This window comes from Chiloscyllium plagiosum, unplaced genomic scaffold, assembly GCF_037043375.1.
Source record: "Chiloscyllium plagiosum isolate Xiang-an unplaced genomic scaffold, Cpla_swu_hap1 HiC_scaffold_1, whole genome shotgun sequence".
NCBI lineage: Eukaryota > Metazoa > Chordata > Chondrichthyes > Orectolobiformes > Hemiscylliidae > Chiloscyllium > Chiloscyllium plagiosum.
In genome coordinates, this window is record NW_028270139.1 from 12,108,722 (window position 1) to 12,128,372 (window position 19,651).

Below are 19,651 nucleotides of genomic sequence, written 5' to 3' on the forward strand. Positions count from 1 at the left end.
TAATGGAAATGGCATTTACCATTCCCCTTAACAAAAGTAAAATCATTTTGTAAACATCAGATTATAAATTGGTTTCATTCTCACTGAGACAAATGGAAAATCCAACTCTCTTGGTCTGTAAGAAGAATTTCACAAATAATAGAGCAGTGTATTGGCAATGTCAATCAATTGACCCTTACGTTTTTGGTGTGAGGTGCAAGTCTATTAATGTTTGGCTCCATGTTTTTGATATTTTAGTAGGGACTGTTCAGAACCATATCACGTTAGATTGTGAGTGAATCATACACAAAATGTAATAGCAGATGAAACTGCTATTGGGAAGGGATGACAGGGACGAAGCTGAGGTGAGGACCAGCACAAACTGGATCTGGAAATCCCACATCCCATTCCTGGCACCAGGATTCTCATCAGCATGGCTAAGGAGATGGGTAGTCACTGCCCTGTTTTTTTTTTAAAGTTGCCAGCATCAATTTTAGATGGCCATTTTGGATGCCCATGATTTTCATGAATACCCCCAACAATTAGAAAGCCCTCCTGGTTCATAGTTTGATAAGATAAAGGAGCAGAGTTAGGCCAGTCGCCCCATCGAGTCTGCACCGCCGTTCGGTCATGGTTGATGTGCTCCTCACCCCCATTTTCCTGCCTTCTCCCCATAACTCTTCAACCCATCAGGGTAAAAACAATGACTGCAGATGCTGGAAGCCAGAGTCTAGATCAGAGCGGTGCTGGAAAAACACAGCAGTTCAGGCAGCATCCGAGGAGCAGTAAAATCGACGTTTCGGGCAAAAGCCCTTCAGCAGGAATACAGGCAGAGAGCCTGAAGGGTGGAGAGATAAATGAGAGGAGGGTGGGGGTGGGGAGAAAGTAGCATAGAGTACAATAGGTGAGTGGGGGAGGGGATGAAGGTGATAGGTCAGAGAGGGGAGGGTGGAGTGGATAGGTGGAAAAGAAGATAGGCAGGTAGGACAAGTCATGGGGACAGTGCTGAGCTGGAAGTTTGGAACTGGGGTGAGGTGGGGGAAGGTGAAATGAGGAAACTGTTGAGGTCTTCAACCCATCACCAACTAAAAATCTGTCTATCTCCTCCTTAAATGTGCTCACTGTCCCAGCATCCACCACACTTTTGGGATAGCGAATTCCGTAGATCCACAACTCTTTGGGAGACATACTTTCTCCTGAACGCTGTTTTAAGTTTGCTACCCCTTATCCTAAGACTATGACCTTTTCTCCTAGAATGGTCCACAAGAGGAACCATTCTCTATATGTCTAATTTATTCATACTTTTCAATCATTGGGAATTCTGCAATTTGAAGCATATACATGTCACCCATAGTGTGAATTGGCACAGGTTAAGATTATGTTGAGTTCTTCGTGATGACTTATTCAGCTTTTTTTTTTATTTTTACACTTCTCTGAATATTTGAAGGAATGCAGGATGCTATTAATGGGCCAAATGTGAACACTTAGCTGTGTACTTGAAGGGCTTGTGGTGAAGGAATATGTGTGTGTGTGGAGGCATAAAATTGATGCCCTTTAATTTGCTGGATCTATTCTTTCAAACGTTCATGTTCTTAACTAAGAAGAAAGGCTTCAAAACCAAATTAATCAACATTGTCCTGCCTCAGCTCTGGGAACGTTGCCACCTCCACAGAGCAGAAGGCCCATCCCACCTGTCCATCTTCCTTCCCACCTGTCCACTCCACTCTCCCCACCAACCTATCACAGTCAACCTCCCACCTGCAGCCACCTATCACCTTCAGCTACCTCCCCACCCCAAGCCTCCTATATATCTATCAGCTGCCATCTCTCTCTCGCGCACACACACACACACACACACACACACACACACACACACACACACCTACATACCTACCTAATGAAGGGCTTATCCCCAAAGCGTCGACTCTTCTGCTCCTCGGATGTTGCCTGACCTGCTCCATTCTCGCGCCACGCGTTTTGACTCCTCTCCAGCCCATGCTCACTTCGCTGGGGAAAATAGATTGCTCCAGGATCGAGACAGGATCATTGAGTTGGGGAGATTCGCAACTCCTGACATCTGTCTTAACTACAAAAATCTGTGCCCCAATATCATTTTGAAACAATTTTGTCACTTTAAAAGACATGAGGGTGCTGGCTGTTGCACTGAACTGATTTTAATGCATTGCAATCGGGCGGCACGCGGTTAGCACTGCTGCCTCACAGCGCCAGGGACTTGGGTTCAATTCCAGCCTCAGGTGACTGTATGTGTGGAGTTTGCACATTCTCTCTGTTTCTGCGTGGGTTTCCTCCGGATGATCTGGTTTCCTACCATAATCCAAAGATGTGCAGATCAGGTGAATTGGCCATTCTAAATTGCCCGTGGTGTTCCGGGATATGTAGGTTAGGTGCATTAGTCTGAGGTAAATATAGGATAATGGGGCGGGGGAATGGGTCTGGGTGGGTTGCCCTTCCAAGGGTCAGTGTGGACCTGTTGGGCCGAAGGGCCTGTTTCCACACTGTCGGGATTCTATTAAAAGAAAATTAACATTTCACAGCTAAAATGTTTTCATTTAAATTTGATTTATTATTGTCACATGTGAAAAATATTGTTTTGCGTGCTAGCCAGACAAATCATACCCGAAATAAGTACACTGGGGTAATAGAGCAGAGTGCAGAACATAGTATTGCAGCGACAGAGACGGTGCAGAGAACCATCAATTCTAACTTATGAAAGATTTGTTAAAATGATTGTGGTCCTATTGATATCATCTATCATTTAAGCATAAATGGTGCAATGTTTCAGATGAGAAGCAGATGACCGTTCAACTCAAACTCAAAGTTACATTTAGTGTTGCTTTACTCCATCATTAGGTTTCTAGAAATGGCACGTCCGCTGTCTGGCTCAGTATTGAAATTTAGAGAATGTCATGCTATTGCTACGATAATTGTTAATTAAGGTCAAATCAACCTCTGGCATCAGAAAATTAACTTTTACAATTCTTGATTTGAATTTCTTCAGCATTAATTGCAAAATACTTTTAAATGTTAAATGCTATATTTTTTAACTTTACTGTTCTGTCTTTTTCTTTGTCTCCCTCTTTCACAGTAATGTAATCTTTCTTTCCCATTTCGTTTTTGTGTAGTTGATTTGACATTCAATTCACCCGCTTGAATTTATGCTTTCCTCCCAGTCCTTTCACTGCCCATCACATTATTTCTTGATTTGATTGAATCAGGAGATAGATATAATTGCTTTGCCTTGATCACTCAGGTCTTACATGCTAATTATTTCACTGTAAATTTATGAGCTTGGATGTTTTACTTGTGAATAACCCTACAGGTGTTGTATTCTACATTAATAAAAATTTGTTTATACAAATTAAATGGCAAAACATTTACAAAATTGACAGACTTCTAGTCACACAAACACTTAAATTTGTAAAGGAACACCTAACAGCAGATACCATGGGCTGAATTTTACTAGAACTTAGCTAATTGTAATTTTTGTTAAGTATTACAGAGGTTTTCACTCTGTTAGGCTTAGCCATCCATCGCCATTTTTGCAACATATCATACAGATGACCTGTCCTTTGACACATCTCAGACTATCATCACAAACTCACGTAATTAACTATGGCATCACACTCGTCTTGTTCTCCCACTCGTTGAGGGCATTAATTCTCCCCATTACTGGGATATCCCAACATTCCTAGCTCTGGTGCCATAATTGAACCTCTGCCCTTCACCTGGTTCAAGCGTCGGCAACCTGAAGTTGCCCCTCAACGTCCTGGTGCTCACACAGCAACCACAAATCAATATTTCTCACGGCGCACAGATGGTCCAGTGGGCCATATTGTAACAAATAACAAAAGTGTACATCCATCGCCATTTTCGCAACAAATCATACAGATGACCTGTCCTTTGACGCATCCTATTCTAGAACTTACCAAGGTCAGTGCTACCCTTCCCCCTAATGCCCAGTGTAGACCAGCGTCTTCTCATTGTTCAATGTGGGACCATCACATTTGGGCAAGCCTTCCATTGCTTCAGTTTTATTCAGCAATAGCAGAAACAAAAAACAAGCAAAAGCTGAGTTTGTCTGAATTGGAATCTGTTGTCAATTAAGTCCTGCCTGACTGTAGCAACCACCGCTACTGCACTCTATCGTGCAGAAGGTCTCTTTCTCCTTGACAGGCAGGTTCTGCTCTCCTCCAAGCCCCAGCCTCCATTGCTTTCCCTGTAGCTACAGCCATGATGAAAATGACCATTAAAAAGTGTGGTGCGGAACAACTAACTAATAAAACATTTTTTTTTTTGCCTTTTTAATCAAGAAGGAGAGCTAGAGAAACAAAAGAGTAGGTGACAGAGCTAAGGTGGTATTTTTAACTAACACTGACCTTGATTCACAATTGCTGGAACACTGAGCTGGCCGCTTGAAAGTCAGAGTTGAAAGTGGTTAGCTTTCCACATGGGGATTCCTCCTCTCAGCCTGCTTTGTGGATAGACCTCTGTGGTGGGTAGAGGGAGAGTGAAGAAGAGGAAAGGTGTGTGTGTGTGTCTGGCTCTGTCCCACTCACCCAGTCAGTCAGCCACTCACAAACCCACTGCCATGACTCACTCACTCACTCACCACCCGTCCACCCTCCATCACTCGCTCTTACCACACTCCCCATTTGCCCAGTCTCACACCCAGTCTGACACTCATTCCCCCTCCTCATGAAGCTCCTATCTCCTTGGAAACCTTGCAGTCTGTGTCTGAGAGACTGACTGCCGTGGCTTCTGGCCTTGGGCTGAGTGACAGCACTCACGGTGGCTCAGTGGTTAGCACTGCTGCCTCACAGCAACAGGGTCCCAGGCCTTGGGCAACTGTCTGTGTGGAGTTTGCACATTCTCCCGGTGTCTGCATGGGTTTCCTCCCACAATCCAAAGACGTGCAGGACAGGTGAATTGGCCACGCTAAATTGCCTTATTGTTAAGTGCATTAGTCAGAGGGAAATGGGGCTGGGTGGGTTACTCTTCGGAGGGTCAGTGTGGACTTGTTGGGCTGAAGGGCCTGTTTCCATACTGTAGGGAATCTAATCTAAAAAAATCTAAATCATGCTGCTCGCTGCACCTCCAATCACAATCTGTTTCTCTTACTCGTGAGTCTAACAGCAGCAAATACAAGAGAGAACCAGCCTCTAGAAGAATAGGTCACTTGAAAATGCAGTAACGTTTCTCTGTATTTGGCATAGTGGCTTGGTTGCCACATAGGAACTTCTTCTGGATCATGGGCCATTTGTTCGACAAGTCTGCACTTAAGTAGCCTTCATTCCACCTTTCCAGTAATTCTGATGCTTTGCACTGCATAGTCAGAAAGTTATCTTTAGCCACAAGATTAATTTTCTGTCTTCCTCTATCTTCTGTTTCTCCCAGTGGGAAAAGCTGCAGATGTCAACAAGTGAGAGAAGGAAGATTGTCTGCTCAGTCACCTTCCACATTGTGGCTATCACGTGTGTTGTGTGGTCCTTGTATGTCCTGATAGACCGAACAGCAGAGGAGATCAAACAGGGTAATGACAATGGTAAGAATAAGTTTTTTTTAGGAATGGAGGGATAGCTCATCAGATTTGCAGTGGTGTTGGGGAATCACAGCTGCTGGTCTGCGTAGCAGGAAATCGTAAAACATTGCCTGAGATGATCTCCTAATGTGTGAGATTCCACTCAGAAATTATTAATTCAATTATCATGTTTTGGAAGCGTGTCTGATGTCCTTACATTAATTTTGTGTGATACAAGAACAAATTACTTCCAGGTGTTTATATGCCATTCATGTTGCACTTGAAAAAAAATTATTCAAAGTTATGGATTTGCAACCCAACAGGGGCAAAGTAACCAAGGAGCTCAAACTTAATACAGGGCTCTTTGCAAACGTGGAGCTCCAGTATTTTAATAGATTGGTGAGAGCAGATTGTGCAAAGATACAGAAAGTTCTCAAATCTTCTTGGTGCCCCGAACCTGAATTTGTATCCCAGCTTTGCATTTCAAATAATCCTCAACCACTGATCTCTCCCATTCCAGCAACTGAAAAGATACCAGATTATTTTGCGCCCACGTTCAGAGCGACCTTCACTTGCAACCATAAACGAGGAAGTTTTGCTTTGTATATTCTGTCTAAAACTAAGATTCATAGAGAAAAGTATTTATTCAAATGGTACATAGATATCCATTTTGAATGTTTAAATAGACCAACAGAGGATAGCTATCGATTATTTACTGATGGAGTGACACTGTTTGCAATAAACAGAAAGATTATAACTAAATGAAATGGACTTGAAATTTCAATTAAAACCAGTTTCTCTCATTTTTAGTTTTCAATTAGTATTTTATTAATTGGGGCAGTCTAAAGTGCTGGCTGTAACAGATGTAAGGACTATTCAATTACTTCAAGGCTAGGGGGTGGTAGTGATGGGCAATGGGAGTTGTGCTTATACAAAGACGCTGTGCCAAGAACCACTCATCTACCTTTAGACCCCTCTCTTCCTGCTCTCCCACCAACATCTCATCCATCTTCACTGACTTTTGCCTTAGGTTGCCTCACTGATTTTGGGGCTTTGGGGGGTGGGGGGGGTCCATTGCTGGCAGCTGCAAATGCTTCACTACTGGTGTTGCCATTAGTGAAATCCCTCCAGTCTCTGACTGCCTGCAGCTTTGTGGGTTTGATGTTTCCATCCTTGGAATCCTTTATCTGACACTTAATTCATCAGGCGTTCCCAAAAGGAAAAAAAAAATATCTTATTGTTTCTCCTGCCAACAGACTAGACACCCATTGCCTGGAGTAAATTTCAACACGTCAGTTCGAGGTTACTCTGTTTATACATTGCCAAGTAACCACAATAGGCCAGATTTTGGGCGGCACGGTAGCTCAGTGGTTAGCACTGCTGCCTCACAGCACCAGGGTCCCAGGTTCGATTCCAGCCTCGGGTGGCTGTCTGTGTGGAGTTTTCACATTCTCCCCGTGTCTGCGTGGGTTTCCTCCCACAGTCCAAAGATGTGCGGGTCAGGTGAATTGTGTTAGGTGCATTAGTCAGAGGGAAATGGGTCTGGGTGGGTTACTCTTCGGAGGATCGGTGTGGACTGGTTGGGCCGAAGGGCCAACTGTAAGGAATCTAATCTAACCTAATCTAATCTTTGTAGAAGCAGGGTGCCTCCAGAGGTATTTAAAGATGACAGAAGAGAAAAGGAAAGGAAAAGGGATAGCAAAACTGGTTAAGGAGAGCATTGCAGTATTAGGGGAGGAGGCTGTCTCAAAGGGTTTAAGGTCAGAATTGATTTAGCTAGAACTAAAAAAAACACCAACAACTGGAAAGAATGTCTAGAAACAAATTTGCAAATAAATTAAAGAGCTGCAAGCATTATATCGTAGTTATAGTGGGGACTTTAATTAAGCAAACATAGACTCGAGTAGTGTAAGGACAGCAATGTACAAGTACTCTTAGATTATATTCAGGAGGATTTTCCAGAGTGGCAAGTGTTCTGTCCAATAAAGAAGTCACTGCTAGATTTAGTTCTTTGGGAACAAGGTGGTCCAACTAGACCAAGGGTCAGTGAAAGAGCAATCAGGTGGCAGGTTTAGAAGGGCAGGAGAAAAGGATAATGAGCAATCCAGGGTAAGCATAATTAACAGGAGGACAGCTGATTGCAATGGGACAAGAATGGAGCCTGGCCACAATGGCTGGAGCCAAATATTGTGAGGGGAAACTGTAGCTGAATAGTAGGCTACCTTCAAAAAAGGGATTGCTTGAATCCAATCACGTAAGTTTTCTGAAGGGGAAAAGGTGCTGCTAACAAATCCAGAGCTCTATGGATGAAAAAGGAGATAGAAATTAAGATAAAGTAATAACAGTGCACTTTTGATGGGTATCAGCTAGGAAATATAATTGAAAATCAAGCAGGAAATAAAATGTTCAGGAAGGGAAGTGAGAAGCAAATAAAATAAGCTGAGGTCTTTTGTAAAAAGGACTGGCAGTTTTCTTCATAGGAAATTCCAAAGTATCTGCAGGACCATAGATAATAAAGAGGAGCAAGATTCCTGGGAATTGCTGCAACAAATGTTTCTCTGGCATGAAAATTACCCATGAACTGCTACTCTCTGTTTCCTATCGCTTAGCCAATTTTATATCTAAGTTGCCAAATTATCCCTGTTATTGTCACATTTGTCACACAGCTGTTGGATCACACTACATTGGATGTCTTTTGGAAGTCCATGGTCATCATATCAACCACATTAACCTCCTCAACCCTCTCCGTTACCTCTTCAAAGGCTCTTGGAAGTTAGTTAAACATTAGTTTTCCTTAAGAAATCCATGCTGGCTCTTCCAAACCAGCTTACATTTATCCATCTGACTAGTAGTTCTATCGCAAATTTATTGTTTCTGGAAATGTCCCCATTAATAAAGTTAAATTGACTGCTTTGTAATTGTTCGGCTTTTTCTTACAATCTTTATTGAACGTGGGTGTAACATTTGCAATGCTCCAGTCAGCTGACACCAGTCTACATGTCCATCCTAGCACCCCCTGCACTCCCACCATATCCAGGTAAGTCTTAAAGATTACAGCCAGTTTCTCTACAATTTCGACTTTAATTTCCTTCAATATCCTTTGTTGAATCTCATCCTGTCTAGGTGCCTTTTCAACTCTTAAGTATCAATAGCTTATTCAACATCTCCGCCTTATCAATCTTGGTTGCTTCTAGTTTCTCCTCTGTTACCATGTCTGGGTAACATCTACTTCCTTGTAAAAAAACAGATGCAAAGCATTCATTTAATAGCTCAGCCAACAGTCGTGTGACCACTCAGCATAACAGGGAGCATGTGGCAACTTCGGAAACAGAGAGTAGCAGTTAATGGTATTTTTCAGGCTCGAAGAAAATTTGTAGTAGCAATTCCCAGGAATCTGTTTTGGGACACTTGTTTTTCCTCATTTTTGTTAATTGTCTATATCTTGCAGTGCTGGAGACAGATTCAGAGTTTGCAGATAATATGAATTTTGGAAGCATTGTAAACTTTGAGGATGTTGAATCTCAAAGGGAAGTTGACAAGCTGGTAAAGTTAGACAGATAGAAGGAAGATGGATTTCAATTGCAGAAGTGTAAAGTAATACCTTTTGGAAGAAAGAACATGGAACAACAGTACAAAATAATGGGTACATTTCTAAAGGGTGGACACGAGCAAAATGACCAGGTTACACTAATGAGTAATTAAAGGTGGTGGGACAGGTGGAAATAGCAGTTCACAAATCCCAGGATACCATATGCTCTATTAATAATGACATAGATTATAAAACTGGGGAGGTTTTGCTGAAACTTTATAAAGCATTACTTGGAACTCAGCTGGAGTATTGTGTGCAGTCCAAGATACCACAGAAAGCATGTGAACACGTAGGTGAGTATCTAGAAGGGGTTCATGAGAATGTTTCTAGGGATGAGAACCTTCAGTTGTGAGAAAACATTGGAGAAGTTGAGAACAAAGAACAAAGAAAATTTACAGCCCATGAACAGGCCCTTCAGCCCTCCAAGCCTGAGCCGATCCAAATCCACTGTCTAAACCAATCGCCCAATTCCTAAGGATCTGTATCCCTCTGCTCCCCATCTACTCATGCATCTGTCCAGTCGCACCTTAAATGAATTTACTGTGCCTGCCTCTACTACCTCTGCTGGCAACGCATTCCAGGCACCTACCATCCTCTGTGTGAAGTAGTTTCCATGTGCATCCCCCTTAAACTTTTCACCTCTCACCTCTCACCTTGAACGCGTGACCTCTGGTTATTGAATCCCTCACCCTGGGAAAAGGCTTATCTCTATCCACCCTGTCTATACTCTTCATGATTTTATAGACCTCAATCGGGTGCCTCCTCAATCTCCTTTTTTCTAATCAAAGCAATCCTAACCTACTCAACCTCTCTTCATGGCGAGCACCTTCCATACCAGGCAACATCCTCGTAAACCTTCTTGCACCCACTCCAAAGCGTTCACATCCTTTTGGTAATGTGGCGACCAGAACTGTGCACAGTATTCTAAATGTGGTCGAACCAAAGTCTTGTACAATTTTAACATGACCTGCCAGCTCTTATACTCAATAACCCATCTGATGAAGGCAAGCATACCATACGCCTTCTTGACCACTCTATCCACCTGTGCAGCAACCTTCAGGATACAATGGACCTGAACTCCCAGATCTCTCTGCTCATCAACTTTTCCCAAGGCTCTTCCGTTTTCAGTATAGTTCACTCTAGAATTAGACTTCCCAAAATGCATTACCTCACATTTGCCTGGATTGAACTCCATCTGCCACTTCTCCGCCCAACTCTCCAGTCTATCTATATTGTCCTGTATTCTTTGACAGTCCCCTATGCTTTCTGTTACTCCACCAATCTTCGTGTCATCTGCAAACTTGCTGATCAGACCAACAGTGCCCTCTTCCAGATCATTTCTGTATATCACAAACAACAGTGGCCCCAGTACTGACCTCTGTGGAACACCACTGGTCACCTTTCTCCAGTTCAAGAAACTCCCTTCAACTACTACTCTCTGTCTCCTGTTGCTGAACCAGTTCTTTATCCACCTAGCTAGAACACCCTGCACACTAGGTGACTTCATTTTCTCCATTAGTTTACCATGGGGAACATTATCAAATGCCTTACTAAAGTACATGTATATGACATCTACAGCCTTCCTTCATCTATCAACTTGGTCACTTCCTCAAATAACTCTCTTAAGTTGGTGAGGCACGATCTGCCTCGCACAAAACCATGTTGCTTATCACTGATAAGTCCATTATTTTCCAAATATAAATAGATTTTATCCCTGAGCACCTTCTCCAGCAACTTTCCCACCACTGACGCCAGGCTCACTAGTCTGTAGTTACCTGGAATATCCCTACTACCCTTCTTGTACATGGGGGACAACATTAGCAACCCTCCAGTCCTCCAGCACTTCACCTGTGTTTAAGGATGCTACAAAGATATCTGTTAGGGCCCCAACTCTCTCTCCTCCCTCAGCAACCTGGGATAGATCCCATCTGATTCTGGGGATTTGTCCTCCTTAATATCCTTTAGCCTCCCAATACATCTTCCCTCCATATGTCAACATGATCCAGAGTAAACAAACATCTATCTCTAATCTCAACATTCATCATGTCCCTCTCCTCACTGAACACTGATGCAAAGTAATCATTGAGAATCTCACCCATTTTCTCAGATTTGACACACAACCTTCCTTCCTTATCCTTTAGTGGACCAACCTTTTCTCTAGTTACCCTCTTGCTTCTTATATATGAATAAATGGCCTTGGGATTCTCCTTAATTCTGCTCCCCTTTCAGCCTGCTTGATTCCTCGTTTAAGATTGGTCCTACTCTCCCAATATTCCTCCAATGCCCATTCTGTTCTTAGTTGCCTGGACCTTATGTACGCTTCCCTTTTCCTCTTAGCAGGCGCAAGCTTTCTCCTGTCATCCACGGTTCATGAATCTTGCCTTTCCTATCCCTTGTTTTCAAAGGGACATGCCCATCCTGCACTATCTTCAACTTATCTTTGAAAGCCTCCCACATATCAAATGTGAACTTCCCTTCAAATAGCTGCTCCCAATCCACATTTCCCAACTCCTACGGAATTTTGGTATAATTGGCCTTGGCCCAGTTTAGTACTCTTCCCTTAGGACCACTTTCATCTTTGTCTACGAGTATTCTAAAACTTACAGAATTGTGGTCACTATTCCCAAAGAAATCCCCCACTGCAACTTATACCACTTGTCCTGGCATGTTCCCCAGTCCCAGGTTCAATATGGCCCCTTCCCTCGTCAAACTATTGACATAGTGGTCTAGAAAACTCTCCTGGTCGCTTCGTACAAATTTTACTCCATCCGGACCTTGGACGCTAAGTATATCCCAGTCAATGTTGGGAAAAATTAAACTCTCCCATCACCACCACCCTGATGCCTCTTCTTTCCATAATCTGTTTACCTATTTGTTCTTCTACCTCACGCTCACTGTTGGGAGGCCTGTGGTACAGCCCCAACGATGTAACTGCACCCTTCTTATTTATCAGCTCTACCCACAATGCCTCACTGCTGAAGCCCTCCATAGTGTCCTCTTTTAGCACAGCTGTGATATCATTCCTGACCAGCAATGTAACTCCTTCCCCCCCTTTACTTCCCTCCCTGTCCTGTTTGAAACGTTTATATCCTGGAACATTTAGTTGGTTTCTTCTTTCAACGAAGTCTCTGTCATCAATCCAAGCCCTAAGTTCATCTGCCTTACCCACTATACTCCTTGCATTAAAGTATACGCACTTCAGGCCGCCAGTTCTTTTGCGTTCATTTGCTCTCTGCCTACCCTTCCCCTTGGTAATGCTAACTTCATGATCCTTGCAGAGAATTTTCCTGGGAGAGGAGATTTGATCAAAAAGGATGGGGGATTTCAAGACCGGGGGGGGGCACATTTTTAAGGTGAAAGGAGAGAGTTTTTAAAAAGACATGAGACGATATTTTTTCTACAACAGGTGGTTCATGTGTGGAATGAACCTCCTGAGGAAGTGGTTGATGCGAGTACAATTACAACGTTTAAAAGACATTTTGATAGGAACATGAACAGGAAAGGTTTGGAGGGATATGAGCCAGGAGCAGGCAGGTTGGACTTATTTAGTTTGGGATTATGATCGGCATGGACTGGTTGGATCAAAGGGTCTGTTTTCATGCTATATGATTCAAGAACTCTTATTTCAAAATCTCAAGAAGTCTAGTCAGAACAACAAGGGAGAAACCATTCCTGTTCATAAACAGATAAAGGAACGAGAGGGCAGATTTAAAATGATTCACAAAAGAAGTAAATGTGATGTGAGAAGAAACTTTATCATGCAGCGAGGGTTTCTAATGTAGAATGCACTGCCTGGAAGTTTGTTGAGGTAGATTTCATTGAGGCATTCAAAGAGAGAATTATTTCTATTTAAATAAGCATACCAAATGGCCTTTCCTTGCTCTGCTACAATTCTGTGATTCTGTGGTACTTCTAAGAATTATAAAGGATTCCTGACCTCCTCCATGTTCTCTGACCAAATGCAAAGAGGTATCTTTTTTCCGAAGAGCATCCAAACTATTCCGCAAAGTGCCGACCTGCTCGAATCTGCACCCTTTGAGTTTCACTCTATAAGGATGCCAAAATCGGGTTTGAGTGCAAGCAGCTGATTATTTAAAGGGTCAGAGGCCACAAAACCTAATTTGCCAAACCTGGCCCATCCCCATCCCAATCCCACCTCACGCGCGAATGTAGGAGATGCCGTGTGCAGGGACAGGACTTTGGATTTCTGATCGCTTGTCATTCTCACCATGTCGAGATCTGGGTCATAGAGGTTGAAAGAAACAGATTAAGTATGACAACCTCCTAAAATAAGTTATGACAACCTCCTAAAAATGTCTGTCAGTCAAAACAAACGTAAGCCTTACCTGAGTAAAGAAACTCCTGCTGATCCAATACAATAATAAATCTTGGACCTCAGATAAGCATTCGTAATAAAACTGTCCAGAAACAATATCAACAAAACGAGATAGCATGGGAGCATGGAGGTGACATAGGGTGTGAGTAATATGGTGAAGGGCTATGATGGGTGAGGGTTCAAGGGCCTGATAATGTTTAATACAATTAGGACAAAATACCAGAGAAGCAAAACAGACCTTCTAACCAATCCACCTCAGCGCTCTCCCACCACTATGGATGTATCCAAACTGATCTCAGAGTCAGTGAGCTCCTTGTAATCTTGTCCTCTCCTACCCAGAGTCAACATAGTTCACATGGTGACCAGTTTTCCAAGTCAGAGTCTGCCAAATTAGCAAGTTTACCAATTTAGGTTTCGGACCCTGATGCTGAAGGGTCATCCCAGTGGTACCATTGAAAGTGATCTGTAAGCTGACTCAGACAGTTCAACAGCATAATTTCTCTTCCAGCCCACCAACCTCAAATTCAGTTTATGTCCCTCTCATCTCCAAGGGAGCTGACAATATCATTCATCCGGAAAAGTAATTTGTTAACTGCTTGGTAGGACAGAATTTAGGTGTTGCAAAAAGGAGACTAGAAGTTAAAATTTTCACCGTGCAGATACCAGAACTAGGACTCAAGAAACAGACTTGAAATGAAGAGACATCATGAACTGTGCTGTGCTTGCAAGCCTCAGAACAAGTATATCCACCATTGGATGCAATTCAGCTATTAAATACTTCTGACTGTGTTCAGCTTTATACCAGAAACTAATTTACAATGATCAGCCAAGCCTGCAGTGTGATGTATTTATGTGTGCTGGAAGCAACATATGTAAATACATAAATGGGCGGCATGGTAGCTCAGTGGTTAGCACTGCTGCCTCACAGCACCAGGGACCCTGATTCGATTCCACCCTCAGGAGACTATCTGTGTGGAGTTTGCACATTCTCCCCGTGTCTGCGTGGGTTTCCTCCGGGTGCTCCGGTTTCCTCCCACAGTCCAAAGATGTGCAGGTCAGGTGAACTGGCCATGCTAAATTGCCCGTAGTGTTAGGTGCATTAGTCAGGGGTAAATACAGGATAGGGGAATGGGTCTGGGTGGGTTACTCTTCAGAGGGCCAGTGTGGACTTGTTGGGCCGAAGGGCCTATTTCCACACCGTGGGGAATCTAATCTAATCTAATCTAAATACTTAGGACCTTGTTTGGCGCAGGGAATTTGTGTACATATTGCAACTTATTCAGGGAAAGGGGTCACGGAAACAACCAAATTCTGCTGCATCTCCATGACTATACCCTGACCAATCGAATTCTACCTTCCTGTCTGAGAATTAACATTGATTGTTCTTGCTGCAACTTCGTATCATGGTCCAACCAGTCTACACTTTCTTCTAATTTTGTATAAAATCATGTCTGTTTTCTTCAATGTTGTTTCTTCCATCTTAAGTCTGATCAGTGCAAGGCAAAATGCTTCAGTTTCTAGTCTCCTTTTTGCAATATTCAAGACTGCTACCTTCCTGACTTCTTCCGAGGTTGGTCATTTGTTGCCCAATGGACTCAACATCCCATTTGTTACCTCAGCATTTGAGTTCAATGCTAGATATTTTTGTGGTTAAAGAAGCAGAATTTTCTGCATAAAAAGGCCCCTGGTACTATTACTTTGCATCTGTGACCCAATTCGAGGCTTTGTCCCAAAAACTAGATCAGTTGGTAACTCTGCCAGAGACACATCGGTTTCAACATCTGAGCTGAATTGTTATTCATTCATTCACTCTCCTTATGCAATTTCCCACTCAGAGAAGTTACAACAGACGGCTTCTGCATCTAGGGTGTTCTTTCTGATAACTTGTAAAGAAAATTTTGAATTAAACAAAAAAAAAACCCATGAGGAGTAAACGTAATTGTGATGTAAACGCGTGATTTTTTTTTAAGGTGTTCTGGAATGGCCTTTTTGGACAAAACTGGTTGTAGTCGCCATTGGATTTACTGGAGGCCTTGTCTTCATGTATGTGCAGTGTAAAGTCTACTTTCAGTTGTGGAGAAGGCTGAAGGCATATAACCGAGTCATCTTTGTACAGAACTGCCCAGACCTTGAAAAGAAAATGGATGACAAGAACACTTCAAATAGTCAAAACTCTGGAAATAGAGAGAGTGTAACTGTGCCAGTGTCACAGACAGAAACAACCTTACAGCGGGCTCCAGAGGTCCAGGTTGGCATTCCTGAAGTTGCACCAGTGTGACATGTTCGTTTGAGGAACTCCTTGTTTTCTTGAAAATCTGTTCCTTTTCAGAAATGTACTGCAAAGTAGTCGGATTACCAAATGTAGTCCTTTTCAAAATGCTACAGGAATTACGGACACACCGGCGTGATTGGCAGAAGTGCAACATGTCATTGTGTGGGGAGTGAACTGTTCAGTGTGTGTGTGTGTGCTACCAGACATGGTGCAAATGATGCTATCAGCATTATTAAGAACGTGTGCAATGTTTTAACTAGGACTTTGTAGAGAAGCACTTTTTAATTTTACAGCCTTTACGATAAAATATTTTGCTATAATTGGGGTCTATTTTGAAATGTTAATCCTGAGAAACCAGTCTTTGAACAGTGTAATAGTTGTGGTTAAACCCTCTCGGGTTATTACATCTCAGCTGGTAATTATTGATAATAAAATGTGTTGCGCTGTGTATGTCAGTGAGGTGATGACGAATGCTAAGGTTAACATTTCTTGTTGGTTTCTCACTCATCAGTACTCAGATTGGTTTCAATTTTCATTGTGCTAAATGGCCAGTGACGTGAAGCATTCTTTGAGAATCTGCCACATTCAAGGTTTAATTGCAACTGGATCACTGTTTGTTTTACATTTATCTGTTCAGACAATAAGTTCTGGTGATGCTTTAACAATGTTGTTGATGAGGAATCTGGGATCATATTCAAATCTATCAAAATCTGGGATCAAATTCAAATCTTTTAGGAAATCCTCTTTTTTTTAGTTTTATTCATTCAACATTTACTGTCCACAGAGCAGTTGTGAGTCAACCACATGGCTTTGGGTCTGGAGTCACATGTAGACCAGACCAGGTAAGGATGGTCATCATTAGACTTCTAATCCAGATTTTTTAAAACATTCAATTCAGATTGCAGTGGTGGGACACAGACTAGGATCCCCAGAACATTACCTGGGTCTCTGGGTTAACAGTCCAGCAATAATACCACTAGACCATCACCTCCCCATAAAACCAAGTAATTTTGGCTATCAATCAATTATGGTTCTCTTGAACTCCAATGATTCATCTTTTATGCAAAATGGACCATGGTGTTTTGCTATAATGAGTCAACTTATCATGTTAGCCTATCAGTATGAGCAACGGAAATGTCAAAAAAAATGTTTCTGGCAGTCATATGTCACTGTTGCATCCAAGCAACTGTGTTAAGATACCCCTGGGATATATTCGCATCTGGTTGCATCATCATCACAGTTCTAAACTGGATACGATGATATGGATTGCTCCAGAGGATTCAGAACATACAAAGTAACTGATCAGACTCTGATCACTCACTGGCCCTGACAACAGCAATCTGTTTAACAGAGTGGTGCAAATCATTTACCCCTATCAGTACATCATCATTTTATAACCTCGTAAGTTCACTTGAAACAAAGTTCTGCACTCAGCTCCTTTGCCCTTACACACACTTCTTGACTCCGTTACCTACAGGCTATTTTTTGTTGACCTTTGATTGGCTTGGGTCTATTATTATATTATTAGATTTGGTTTGAATAGCTGTGGAGTTTGGATATTTTTATCTGTCATTGTTTTGTCTGATTTGTATGGGGCTAGAAGTTACATCAGTTGTAATGTAAAATAACATGGAATCAAATGTTTTTCCACTCTTTAACGTGCTTATAAAGTACAAGACCAAACTCTATTGCAAATCTTAAAAATGGATGGGTTCGTGATATTTAACTAAAATATTGAATGTTGGCCCCTACTAGTTACGGAATTGTATATCAATGTTTCAAACTTCGTAACAACTTTGCTTAATCTCAAGACTCAATGTGGTGCTGAGAAAAGAATATTTTATTGCTATAATTTAAGGAATGTACATTCTGAAGCTGGGTAAAAACAAGGACTGCACATGCTGGAAACCAGATTCTAGATTAGAGTGGTGCTGGAAAAGCACAGCAGTTCAGGCAGCATCCGAGGAGCAGCAAAATCGACGTTTCGGGCAAAAGCTCTTCATCAGGAATAGGATTCTGAAGCTGGGTCAATCATATTACCTGGAATTCTTGTAGTTAGCTATGCCTTTTGCAATGATATGTAAAGTGATAATCCACTACAAAGCTAAGTTTTCCTGCCTCTCAATACATTTATTTTCACAATTAGTCTTATATTCAGACCATATAAGATTCCCAAGTGTTTGTACTAAGCAGTCAGTCATACTGCTAACACTGCAAGCATTGCCCTTTATTATGTCGACAGCTTAATTAGACAGTTCAATCAAAGTAAAGTATTTGCCAAAATATACAAAAGAAGATATACTAGTGTTTGAACATTTATTTTTGATGCATTTTCTTCCATTTTGTTTATGGGAATTGGGATGCCACCACACTGCCTCTGCCCTAAGCTCATCTCTTTTAAACTGCAAGGGGAGTTTGTCCCAATGCTGAGTTTCAGATTCCAATGTGACCTGCAAACTGTTTGACCATCAGCTGGTGGTTTTGGACAACAGAGAACGTGGCTTTATTTCAAGGAGCCTTTGCTATTGAGATCATCCAGCCATAAAAATATTTAAGCACAGAGGACTTAAAACATTGTACAGAAGGCAAACAACTATTAAGATTGTCAGATATTTCAATAAATTTATCAGTTTTTGTATTTGAACCATGTGTGAGAAGATTGATTTTTCATTGGCGTTCAATTTTACTCATTAATCAAACTTCTTCATTCATATATTGCACAGACTTATTCTGGGAAATGCTTTACCCATTACCTTTCTATATTTCATAACCAGAATTGACCTTGTGTAATTTTTATCTCATCCAATCCCTTAGGAAGAAAGAAAATGGGGATTATGTCATTGTGCAGTAATTGTATATTTAAGATAGAAAATCAATGAAATCTAAAGAAATTATTTAAATATTATGTTTGTGCAATATATTTATAAAATGAAAGAAAAAAAATCAATGTCTATGTGATTATTATTGATATAAAATCAGAAGCAGACTGAGACATTTTTAGGCCATGATATCGATAATTAAAACTTGACTCTGTTAAAAATCAACCAAATTTAATAGAACCCAGTTGGATGTAGTTTATATCACGAAAGAAAATCAAACATAGGTAATTTGTTTTCTTTCTTTCTTTCATCAAACGGTGGGGTAATCTGAAGTGCTGTAAACAAGAGGGAGAGGTGAGTTAAATTATTTCATAACCCACTTCTCTCTGTTCCAGAGATGGTTTGTAACTTGTTTTTAAATAGAATCCCAACAGTGTGGAAGCAGGCCATTGGGTCCACACTGACCCTCCAGAGAGCATCTTGCCTAAACCCACCCCACCCCCTATACTTGTAACCCTACATTTCCCATAGTTACATAGCCTGCACACTACGGGCAATTTAGCATGGCCAGTCCACCTAATCTGCACATCTTTGGATTATGGGAGGAAATCCTAGTAACAGGAGGAAACCCACACAGACAGTCACCTGAGGATGGAATCAAACCCAGGTCCCTGCTGCTGAGGCAGCAGTGCTAACCGTTCAGCTACCGTGTTTCTTGTCTTTACTTTGGAGGATTTCATTTAGGTTGTGAATCATACTGTAAATGGCAGAACCTTTAGAAACATCAACACACAGACGGATCTGGGTGTGCAAGTCCACCATGCCCTAAAAGTGGCCACATAGGCGGCCAAGGTGATTAAGGCGGCATATGGCATGCTTGCCTTCATCAGCCAGGGCGTGGAGCACAAGAGTTGGCAAACCATGTTGCAGCTATATAAAGCCCTTGTTAGGCCGCATTTGGAGTACTGTGTGCGGTTTTGGTTGCCACACTACCAGAAGGATGTGGAAGCTTTAGAGAGAGTGCAGAGAAGATTCACCAGGATGTTGCCTGGTCTTGAGGACATTGGCCAATGAGGAAAGGTTAAAAAGACTAGGATTGATTTCACTAGAAAGATGG

At 41.9% G+C, this 19,651-nt stretch overlaps 1 protein-coding gene across 5 annotated transcripts in view; it reads left to right on the forward strand.

Annotated features, from left to right (window-relative positions):
* Positions 1–18,872, forward strand: part of marchf1 (E3 ubiquitin-protein ligase MARCHF1) — a 647,227-nt gene extending 628,355 nt beyond the window's left edge. For 2 of the 5 annotated variants that reach the window (XM_043698895.2, XM_087976603.1), the window contains exons 7-8: positions 5,395–5,542; positions 15,414–18,872. In XM_043698895.2, the coding sequence (XP_043554830.2) occupies positions 5,395–5,542; positions 15,414–15,721 (456 nt within the window). In that variant the 3' untranslated portion in view covers positions 15,722–18,872. The remainder of the gene's footprint in view (positions 1–5,394; positions 5,543–15,413) is intronic. The other 3 variants (XM_043698912.2, XM_087976661.1, XM_043698930.2) reach the window with 3 other exon arrangements.
* The last annotated feature ends 779 nt before the right edge of the window (positions 18,873–19,651 follow it).